The 11926-nt window shown below is 44.7% G+C and overlaps 1 protein-coding gene across 1 annotated transcript; it reads left to right on the forward strand.

The window, feature by feature from the left end:
- The first annotated feature begins 1460 nt into the window (after positions 1-1460).
- Positions 1461-10944, forward strand: LOC134356595 (adhesion G-protein coupled receptor G2-like). Its single transcript, XM_063067555.1, has 7 exons — positions 1461-1584; positions 1672-1775; positions 4620-4744; positions 5795-6063; positions 7238-7334; positions 10239-10516; positions 10812-10944. Exons 1-7 carry the CDS (start codon positions 1461-1463, stop codon positions 10889-10891), a joined length of 1077 nt encoding a protein of 358 aa, XP_062923625.1. The 3' UTR covers positions 10892-10944.
- The last annotated feature ends 982 nt before the right edge of the window (positions 10945-11926 follow it).

Here is an 11926-nt window from a genome sequence, read left to right on the forward strand (position 1 = left end):
AAACTTCTGTTACCTTTGTGTGTTAGGTATCAGTTCTCTCTGGTTTTGTGGCCCCTTGTGGCTTGTTATTTAAAAGTATATTAGTAAAATGTCATTCACTACTACATTGTCTCCACCGCTCTGCTTTTGGGTCAAGCCTCCTCTGCATTTCCTGACCACCTCCAGATTCTACAACACACATGAAGACATAATAAATTTACAAAGACCAATTAATCTGCCAACCAGCATGTGATTGGAATGTAGGAGGACACCTGAGCACCTGGTGGAAATATACATGGTCATGGAGGGAACCTGCAAACTCGACACAGAGAGTACCTGGGGCCAGATTCAAACCCAGGTATCTGGAGCTGTAGGGCAGCAGCTCTACTGTGCCACCCCTGATAGAACTCCAACTCTGAGATTCACCATCAGTATTTTGAGAGCATCTCTCAATTTCTTGAGACTTTTCTGAATTTGTTTTCTGTCTTTTAACAACATCAGAAAGTAACATTATTGCTGATGTTGTGACGAAAAACCAAGTTATCAGAAGATTGATGCTGATGAGAGAGATAAGAGAGACAAAGGGAGAAGTGTTTAAAATGTTAATGAGGAAGCAGAGAGATTAACGAAAAGAGACACAATTCTGAGTATTGACAGACCGGTTGCTTTGAACCTGAACTCTTTGAAGTTTGATGGACAGGCGATACCCCAGCAAGGGGATAAAAAGAGCAGGTTCGCTAAGGCACGACAGACACCACGAGATCACGAGATAACGAGACCCTGGAAGTGCGGTGTCCCCTCCACAAGTTGGTGGAAGTTTTGGAGGTCTAGTCGCGGGACCGACCATAGACGCACAGGATGAAAAGGTACGATCGGCGGGAACCTGGTGTGTGTGTCCGCCCTTGCCTGGGTGCCGGGTTCACCGCGGAAGAACGATTGTATCCGGAACAGAGGGGTCACAGTCGGTGACCTCAGAAGACATTAAAAAGGGCTTGCCCGAAAGCTAACTGCGAGGAACGTCAAAGGTCTGTTTGAATCGAAATTTGCATTCACTCTCTCTCTCTCCAACGGCACAACAGCGATTACTGCGAACTGTACTCAGCTGAACTGAACTCTGCGTCACTTGAGACTGATCATTTTACCCCTAGACTGCGATAGGGCTTGATTGATTCCTATTACCCTAGTTCTGTGTACATGTGTGTTTTATCATTGCTAACAGTTGCATTTATATCCTTACGATTAGAGTACTGTGTTACTTATTTCTTTAATAAAACTTTCTTCGTTCCAGTAATCCAGACTCCAACTAAGTGGTCCATTTCTGCTGGTTTGGCAACCCAGTTACGGGGTACGTAATAATGTTTACATCACAGGAAAAAGAGTTAAGCAGACAAGTGGGACAGATCAGTTGTACAGTCTTATCAACCAGCAGTTTAGTTCTGTAGTAGCACTAGGACTCTTTTGTACAGACCCTGGTGCCCACAATGGTACATACATTGCTAAACAGTCATTGCAACAGGTTTCTGGTAACACACAAACTAACTAAACAAATCCATATCTTTCAGAATGGATCACATCGATGTGTATTCTTGTTTGAAAATGACGACGGTAAGCTGAAAACCAGTTCAAATATTTCAGTCAGTGTTGGAAACCCCAGTTACAGTGTAATCTTTAAACCCTGAATTAACGTTACAGAAAACATCTCAGACTCCTGGAATTCCACGGGCTGTAAGACAACAGTTGAAGCTAATCAAACCATTTGTGTGTGTGACCACCTCACCTTCTTTGCTGTGCTGCTGGTAGGTTTCACATTTTGTTCCATCCCCCGCCCCCCCCCCAAATAAAGATATGTCGGTCACCTGTAGAAGGCATAGCTGTCTGTCCCTTTCACTGAGTTATATCGTTGATTTCTCCAGCACACAACAGGCTATTCAGCGAAAGTCTGATTTGACCACCCAGAACTCATTTACACCAACCTATAATAATCTCATAATATTCTCCCCCTAACCCCCTCATCCCCCCAGATTCTCCTGCTGCAATTCCCCCCTCCAGTTACTCCATACTCACCCAAAGATTGGGGAAATTTACAGTGGCCAAATAACCTACTACCTGCAGGACTTTGGGACACGAGGGGAACCAACGGAAATCCATGTGGCCTCGGGGGGAGCATGTAAACTTGGCACAGACGGTTCCCAAGGTCAGGATTTCACCTGCGTCACTGGAGCTACGAGACAGGGGATCTACTAGCTCTGCCACTGAACTCCCCACTTTCCTCTTTCCTTTTTTCAACTCTTCATCTTCTTCAGCCAGCCCTGCTCACCCCTCGAGGTCCTCAAGGTCAGCTGCTTCACCAAATCACGCTGTGGAAATATGCTGACCTGAATATGTCTACCCACACAGTACTCAGCCATCCAATCTCCCATCCCTTGTCAGGATGCAGTCATTCCGATACTGAGAATTGGTTAATGATACAGCAAATGTCCGCACTTGGCCAGAAACATGAGCAGCTCTGTGCCACTCCAAGAGAAGACATGAATACCAACAAGGTCCAGCCCAAGACAGAATTTTATCGATGGTGACCTTCAATGAGGTCAGGGAGAATAGCCACTGGAATTTGTGTTGCCTTTGGAACTTGCAGCTGCTGTTCAGTGATGGGCACAGCAGTGACCATGGGGTCACACAGCAAGGAAACAGGTCAGTGGGTGCACTGTCCATGCTGACCATCCAGCACCCATTCACACTGATCCCATTCACATCTGGCCCACTCACTGGGAAGTGTGGGTACATCTGTGGGGAATTTGAGAGGGAGACGCTAAAATCAGATGCATCAGTAAAGATAACTACAGGGGTGTGAGAGGGGAGCTGGCCAAACTTGATTGGAAGGGGACACTAGTAGGGATGATGGTAGAGGAGCAAAGTGAAGAGTTTCAAAATATACAGGATCATATCATCTGGATAAAGAAGAATTCTAAAAGTAGAATAAGACAATTGTGGCTGACATGGGAAGTCAAAGCCAATATTAGTGAGAATCTAGAGATCTTAAAAATCTGCAGAAGGCAACTAAAACGCAATAAGGGAGAAAATATGAAATATGAAGATAACTTAGCCAATAATAAAAGCAAATACCAAAAGTTTTTGCAGATATATAGTATGCTGCTGGTAAGTTTTATACTTGCTGTCCCACTCCCCCCCAAGATAAGTGATAACACTATGTCTGTCACGTGTACAATGCATCACTGTCTGTCCCTTAATCTAACATCTACTGCACACAGCGAGCCACTCAGCTCACCAAGTCTGATATGACCAACAAGAACTCATTTACACCAATCCTACGGTAATCTGGTTATATTCTCCCCATATCCACTCAACTCCCCTCCTCACAACCCCCACAATCTTCCCAGTCGCTTCTCAGTGGGCCAATTCAGAGTGGCCAATTAACCTATCACCCTGCAGGACTTTGGGACATGGGAGGAAACCAGGGGAACGAGTGGACACCCGTGTGGCCTCAGGGAGAACATGTCAACTGCACACAGACAGTACCCAAGGTCAGGATTGCACCTGGGTCGCTGGAGCTATGAGACAGGGGATCTACCAGCTCCATCCCTGAGCTGTCCCCTTCCTCCTTTCCTCTTTCCAACACTTCACCTTCTTCAGCCAGTCCTGATTGTCCTTGAAAGTCCTCAAGTTCAGCTGCTGACCCGAAAAAGTCTCCCCACCACACAGCATATAGAATCCATCTCCCATCCCTGGTCAGGATGGAGTCATTCCGGTACTGAGAACTGGCACCTACATGGTTAATGGTACAGCAAATTTATGCACTTGGCCAGAAACATGAGCAGCTCTGTGCCACTCCAAGAGAAGACATGAATACCAACAAGGTCCAGCCCAAGACAGAATTTTATCGATGGTGACCTTCAATGAGGTCAGGGAGAATAGCCACTGGAATTTGTGTTGCCTTTGGAACTTGCAGCTGCTGTTCAGTGATGGGCACAGCAGTGACCATGGGGTCACACAGCAAGGAAACAGGTCAGTGGGTGCACTGTCCATGCTGACCATCCAGCACCCATTCACACTGATCCCATTCACATCAGCTCCCACTGGGGGTTGACATGGTAAGCTCCCCGCTGTCGCTTTCACGTGCTTCATAATACTGACACATAACTGTATGCTAAATATGTTGGTAGGAGAACAGAATCATTTTAAAAAGTAACTCAACTTCCTGTTTGCCTCCTAACCCACTGATGTACAATCCCCCTTGAGATCAATGCAGTCTAACAACCTGTGCAAGCCTTGTCCTGGTCTAGAATTTGATTAGTGATTTCTGACTGGTGCAACAGTGAGCAGCAACATGATTGGGGTGTATCTGTTGACATTACACCAGATGGCAGTGACAGATTCCATGTGTGCCTAAACTACTCACTGGGAGATGTGGCCTCATTTCAGCATGAACAGCAGATGTGTTCAGATCCGCTGTCTGGGACGCCTGTTTCCTGGGAACAGTTCAAGTTTACATCAGATGCATTTCAGGCATTGTTAATTTTCAACCAAATTTATTTTCAAAAATTTAAATCACCTCCAGGAATAGACAAATTAGACTGAGAACAGGTTTAATCATTGCTCACAATCACCATTATTTCTCAAAGGATTTACGCCTGGACAACACGTTGGATGAAAAAGATGTGATATCATTAACGTACATCACAGTGACTGGCTGTGCAATCTCTGCTGTCTTCTCAGCCATCACAGTATTCCTTTACTGTGCAATGAGGTGAGTGACCCCATCCAGTGAGTTCTGTGGGAGTATCACTGATCAGACTGCACCCTGTCGTAACCTCAGTCCACACAGCAGCTTGTGTGTTTCACAGATCAGTCTCTTCTGTGAACCTTCTAATTATCTCTGCGTGGAGCAGTAAAGAAATGAACACTGATTATTCATCACTCATACTGTTACTAACTATCTCTACAAATTACCCAACAATGACCCTGACACTAACTACAGATTACCCAGCTCCAACACTACTTTACCAACCAGTTGACAGCTAAGCTGATTCTTTTACAACACAGGGGTGTTGACAGTGGTGTCCTCAAGTGTTAAAAGCTGAATGCTCATTACTTACTGGATGCACGACGTTAATTGAGGTAATCCGCATTGGAATAAGGTTACTTCCGATGGCATACTCCTTGTGTTCCTTCGCCTGTAACCCAGCTGTGCCCCCCTTTCCTGGGTCACTGTTAAACCAAAGGGGTGATCGATTCCCTTACCACCTGGCTCCTGATTCCAGTGTGGATCCACAAAGCACAACAAAAGCCTCGGTGATAACTCCAGGCGTGCTGATGAAGTGTTTCAGTGTGTGAAGCAGTCTGGAGGAGCTCGGCACCACAGTGGCTCGTGGTCACTGCACTCTACAGAATGCAGCTCAGCCTCTCAAATCAGAGAGTCTCAAAGGGCTGGGGACCACAAGCAGAGGGAAGCAAGGGAGGGAGAGGAGGAAGGGGAGAGAAGCAGGGCAGGAGAAGGAGAAGGGAAGAGTGGCAGGAAAAGGATATTCAGAGTCAATGTTGAAAGACGTTTCTGCCTGGAATTCAGACTGTCCCTTCTGTAAACACAGTTCTGAATCCTGGTTCTCCATTCCACCACCATTCCCACAGTAATTTCCCTCTTGTTCTGACAATCGCCAAGCCCTTTGAAAATGACTAAAATGGTTGTGTAAAGCTGAATTGTCTGTTTCCATGTGATATTATCTCTGTAGGATCAGAAAGGTTGTTGAAGTATGACTGTAGTTCACAATGTTGGTATCTGGTTGTCTCTTTGTTTTAGGAAGAATAAAGGTGATCACACCACCCAGATCCACATTAACCTCTGCATTGCTTGCTTTCTACTGAATACGAGTTTTCTGACAAATGAGTGGATTAGTAAGCTGATGGTTGATGGTGCCTGTAAGACGATCGCTGTGTTCCTTCACTATTCATTACTGTGCACTATAACATGGATGGCAATTGAAGGACTTCATCTCTACTTGATGCTGATCAAAGTGTTCAACATCTATGTCAAATGCTACATACAAAAACTGGCTTTGATGGGTTGGGGTGAGTATCAGGCCATTTATTTCACTTTCTCTTGAACACTCGGTGCTTTCCACTTTGGACATTAGTTGATCCGGTAGAATATTTTTCTCTAAATACTACCGGATGGACAGGTGCCTGATGTCAATTGGGCATTGGTACTCCTAAACACAGCACCATCATGAGACCTACATATCTCCCATTTCTGGAGCTGGTGTCAGTTATAACATTATAAGCCCTAACTAACTTCTTTTCATGAAAGGTGATACTTGCTACTGAGTTGCTCCAAACATTAGTCCTTCATTCTCTTGTTCTGCATTTTGTTTCCTATCATTGTATCATTACTGGTAATAGTGCAATGTTCAGAGAGGAAAGCTGATTGACATCATTGCCTGCTGTCATCCGACCATATCCTTGCCTTGGGTTCTGTGTTTCAGCTCCTTCCCACTCATGTCAATATTTTTTCTCTCCCTCCTGAGATTCTTATTTATCTAACTCTCCCCCCTCTGCCCTCCCCCTTCCCCCCATCCCCCACTCTCCCTCCTCCCCTCTCCCACCCTACAATTTTTCCCTAACATCTTCTCTGCAGGTTCTAACATTTTTCTATTTACCCTACTGCAAAGATAGTGAAGGGAGAGGTGTCTATTTGATGTACATTCCCATTATATCAGAGGCAGAACTGAAGAAGATTTTCAGTTCCTCAGCCTTCTTCCAGGATATGTCTTCTACCATAGGAATTCCATGATCTTGACTCAGTAATTGTGTGATCAGACACATCATCACCCATTTCTATATTAATGACCCTGCTTCCAGGTATTTGAAATTGATCCAAGATTGGACAAGAACATTTGGGCACATCTAACCCACTTTTGTTGAGATTGTGGTCTGCGTCACGTAATGGCCTATTATTCAACAGTAACTGGGGCTGAATTATGACTCTCACTGGGGAATCTTCAAGAATAATCCAATTGCAAAGTTTGGTGCCAAATCAACAACACATTTAAAGTATGATTTTTAAATGTTGTTATTCTTCATCTTTCATGGACATGGATTGAATGCAATAATTGGAAAATAATTCATCACTATGCCAAACCTCCAATCGATAAAGCAATTACAGCTTAACATTCTCAACAGCATACATAGTGAATTATATGTGACGACAACAGGATGAATACGTGTCATTTTCTTCTATTGACAGGCATCCCTGCTGTGGTGGTGTCTTTGTGCATTGCAGTGGACAAGAACAATTATGGACAGTTTCAAATCCAGACACAGGACAACAGCTCTGTTTCCATGTAGGTCTTGTTAACCATGCCAACAGCAATAATGTTGATATTTATCTCCATTGCTCAGTCTGTGACTAGAATTTCAGCTGAGCTAGATGTGCATCAAGCCAAACAGGCAAGGGTACTCTGAGGTTCTGAGTCAGCTGACATTGGGCATTAGATGGTGGGAAACAGGTTCGGATTAGCTATGTTGTCCCCAACAATCAAACATCCCACTGGCACTTTTTATCATGGAGAGACATTGGAGGGTGACCAGTAGGCCAGTAAAGCATCAACATCCTTTGGATAGAGTTAGAGTTTATTCTTCAGTAACTCAGTATTAGATGGAGAAACATCATACCATGTTTGCCATTTCCTTTCCATGGACAAAGGAGATAAATGGTTGCAGTGACTTAGATGCGGAACAGTATGTGGCATGTTATCGGAGGAGGTTACTTATCAACTTTCCATGAACTCACTTCGGAGAACTAATTTTCTTCCCTCCCCACCCCTGTCACAAATGATGGACCTGAAACATAAGGAAAGGATTAAGTTAAAGCTTTATCTGTTCAAGATGCATTTTTGGGCTAGATATCACTTTGCAGTGATTGGTCAGGGCACTGAACATAAAAATTGGGAACAAACAAGAGAAAATATGCAGATGCTGGAAATGTGAGCAACACACACAAAATGCTGGAGGAACTCAGCAGAACAGGCTGCACCTACGGAAAAAAGCACAGTCAGCGTTTCGGGTCGAAACTCTTCAACACAACTGGAGAAAAAAAGCTGAGCAGTAGATCTGAAAGTTGGGAGGAGGGGAAAGAGAAACACCAGGTGATAGTTGAAACTTGGAGAGGGAGGGATGAACCAAAGAAGTTGATTGTTGAAAGAGACAGAAGTCCATGGAAGAAAGAAGAAAGGGGGGGAGCACCAGAGGGAGGCAATGGGTGAACAAGGAGACAACATAAGAGAGGGAAAAAGGAATGGGAAATGGTGAAGTGGGGGGGGGGCGGAAATCAGTCATTACTAGAAGTTTGAGAAATCAAGCTTCATGCCATCAGGTTGGAGGCTACCCAAATGGATTATAAGATGTTGTTCCTCCAACACCTTATCACGTGGCCTTAACACAACACTGGAGGAGGCTGTGGATGGGCATATCTGAATGGGAATGGGAAGGGGAATTATAATGGGTGGCCACTGGGTGATCCCACTTGTTCTGGGGGACAGAGTGTAGATGCTCGGCGAAGCGGTCTCCCAATCTACGTTGGGCCTCACCGATGTACAGGAGGCCACACCGGGAGCACCGAACACTATATACCGCCAACAGACTCACAGTTGAAGTGTTGCCTCACCTTTGAGCCCTGTATGGTAGTGAGGGAGGAGGTGTAGAAGCAGGTGTAGCACTTGTTCTGCTTGCCAGTGCCAGAAGGGAGGTCAGTGGGGAAGGATGATGGACAAGGGAGTCACATAGGGAGTGATCCCTGTGGAAAGCAGAAAGTGGTGGTGGGGGTGGGGAGGGAAAAATGTGTTTGGTGGTGGGATCCAGTTGGAGGTGGCAGAAGTTTCGGAGAATTATGTGCTGGACATGCAGGCTCGTGGGGTGATAGATGAGGACAAGAGGAACCCTATTCCTGGTAGGGTGGCAGAAGGATCGGGTAAGAGCAAACATGGGTGAAATGGAAGAGATGCGGATGAGGGCAGCATTGATGGTGGAGGAAGGGAAATCACTTTCGTTGAAAAAGGAGGACATCTCCTTCATTCTAGAATGAAATGCCTTGTTCTGAGAGCAGATGCGGCAGAGACAGGAATTGAGAGATGGGGATGGCGTTTTTCAAGTAGCAGGGTATAACGAGGTACAGTCCAGGTAGCTGTGAGGGTCCGTTAGTTTAGAATTGAGATCGGTGGATAAACTGTCTCCAAAGATAGAGACAGTGAGATTGAGAAGGGGAAGGGAAGTGTCGGAAATGGACCGGGTGAATTTGAGGGCACGGTGAAATTTGGAGCAAACTGGATGAAATAGACAAGTTCAGCACAGGTGCAGGAAGCAGCACCAATGCAGTCGTCAATGTAGCATGGAAAAGTGCGGGACGGTCACTGAAGGTTTGGAACACAGACTGTTTCACGTAACCAACAGACTAACTGGGAGTCATGCGAGTGCCCATGGCTACCCCTTTGGTTTGAAGGAAGTGCGAGGAATAAAACTTGAGAAGTCATGTGTGCAGTTGTATAAAACCTTGGTTCGGCCACATTTGGAGAATGGTGCACCGTTCTGACTGCCCCATTACAGGAAAGTCGTGGAGTCTTTGCAGAGGGTGCAAAGACGTACTCCAGGATGTAACATGGGTTACAGAATATTAACTCTCAGAAGGGGTTGGAAAACTGGGATTATTTTCTCTGGAGCCTCAGGGTTTGAGGGGCAACCTGATAGAAGTAAATAAAATTATGGAGATACAGGTACAGTAGATAATGAGAACCTTTTTCCTGGTGTAGAAATGCCTAACATTGGAGGGCATAGGTTTTAAGATGTGGGGAAGAAAGTCTCATGGATGTTTCCCAGGAAAGGCTTTAGACACAGGGAGTAGAAGGTGCCTGGAATGTACTGCCATGGGAAGTGATGGAAGTAGATAAGATGGTAAGATTTTGGAGGCATTCAGACAGGCACATGATCATGCGAGGAGTAGAGGGATATATTCCACATGCAGTGGAATGGGATTAATCTAATTTGACATCAGGGCTGACACAGGCATTGTGGAACAAAGGGTCTGTTTCTGTGCTGGTCTGTTTTCAGTGTTCAGCGACCTCGTGGTGTTAAAACATTAGTCCAGAGTGTTGGAGCTGGTTAGGCAGTGGATCAGAACACTGGATGCAATGGGAAATTATTTCCAAACAAAATCTGCAAATTGAATACTTCATGGTTTATATATTTTCACACAGGTGCTGGATAACAAATGATAAAGTGCATTATGTTACAAACTGTGGCTTTTTCGGCATGATATGGCTTTGGAACCTGACAATGCTAATCACCGTCTGTGTCAAGTTAGCTCAGATGAAAAAAGGAATCTATTCTGTGTCAAGATCTGTGTGGAAGGATCTGTGGACGGTCCTCGGCCTCAGTTATTTGCTGGGTATCACGTGGGCTTTGCCGTTGATTTTACATGGACCAGTGTACGTGGTTCAAACGTACCTGTTTTGCATCTTAAACTCCCTGCAAGGTTAGTGAGAGATTTACCAGGTATGTTGTGACAATTATAAGTTAGTGGCCATACAATGGTAACAAATCTTGAAATATTTCTACTATTTTATTAACTTATTAATGTTTCAATTGCTTATTTTAAAAATGAGAGGATTTAACTGAAAGGTTTTTTTTAAGTTAATGGTCACCAGAGGGTATATTTGATATATCTCATTTATCAGAACTAAAATAACTAGCATATTCAATAGTAGATGTAGACAAATTCTGAAAAATGTTTAATATCTCAATGCTATTTTCTTCTTGAATCTTTGCAGGGTTTTTTATATTCTTGTGGTACTGCACCATAAAACTACCATCCAAAGAGCAAAGTGCAAACTATACATCAGATAAGTAAAGAAGAAATGGAAATGAAACTGCATTTGCTGGAAAAGACCCCGCTGATTATTAACTTTAATTAAGAGCAGCATTTATTATTTCAACTTGCCATAAAAATCAGAACCAATATCTCTGATTTCTCTTTGCATAGGTGACTTGCATTTTGCACTTGAAGACGAGCCTAGTAGTGATTTGTTGACCTAAAGAGTTATTCAGGTGTTCAATTGTTGAGCCACAACGGGACAATCAAAGCCAATAACGCCACTGAGCATACTTTTCCCACCCTCCCACCCCTACTTTCTGCTTTCTGCAGGCATCACTCCCTACAAGACTCCCTCGTCCATTCGTCTCTCCTCTCTGATCTCCCTCCTGGCACCTGTCCTTGCAAGTGGGACAAGTGCTGCACCTGCCCATACAGCTCCTCCCGCAGGTCACAAACAGTCACTCCAGGTGAGGCGACGCTTCACCTGTGAGTCTGTTGGGGTCATTTACTGCGTCCGGTGCTGCTGGTATGGCCTCTTGTATATCAGTGAGACCCAGCATGGACTGGGATATCGCTTTGCCATGCACCTACGCTCCATCTGCCAGAATAAGTGGGATCTCCCAGTGGCCACCCATTTTAATTCCATTTCCCATTCCCATTCCGATATGTCTATCCCCAGCCTCCTCTACTATCGCGATGGGGCCACACTCAGGCTGGAGGAACAACAGCTTGTATTCTGAATGGGTAGTCCCCAACCTGATGGCATGAACATTGATTTCTCAAACTTCTGGTAATGTTCCCCCACCCCCCACTTCACCATTCCCCATCTCCTTTTCCCTCTCTCACCTTATCTCCTTGTCTACCCATTGTCTCCCTCTGGTGCTCCTCCCCCTTTTCTTTCTTCCATGACCTTCTGTTCTCTTCTATTACATTCCTCCTTCTCAATAGGTACATTTAATATCGCAGAAATATATACAATATACATCCTGAAATGCTTTTTCTACACAAACATCCACAAAATCAGAGGAGTGTCCCAAAGAATGAATGACATTAAATGTTAGAACCCCAGCG

Source organism: Mobula hypostoma, chromosome 14, assembly GCF_963921235.1.
Source record: "Mobula hypostoma chromosome 14, sMobHyp1.1, whole genome shotgun sequence".
Taxonomy (NCBI): domain Eukaryota; kingdom Metazoa; phylum Chordata; class Chondrichthyes; order Myliobatiformes; family Myliobatidae; genus Mobula; species Mobula hypostoma.

Bases quoted from the DNA above. Each gene is read 5' to 3' on its own strand.
- LOC134356595 (XM_063067555.1), top strand. From the start codon at position 1,461: ATGGTACATACATTGCTAAACAGTCATTGCAACAGGTTTCTGGTAACA. The intron at 6,064-7,237 runs GTGAGTATCAGG...TTCTATTGACAG, and splicing joins ACTGGCTTTGATGGGTTGGG to GCATCCCTGCTGTGGTGGTG. The intron at 7,335-10,238 runs GTAGGTCTTGTT...ATTTTCACACAG, and splicing joins GACAACAGCTCTGTTTCCAT to GTGCTGGATAACAAATGATA.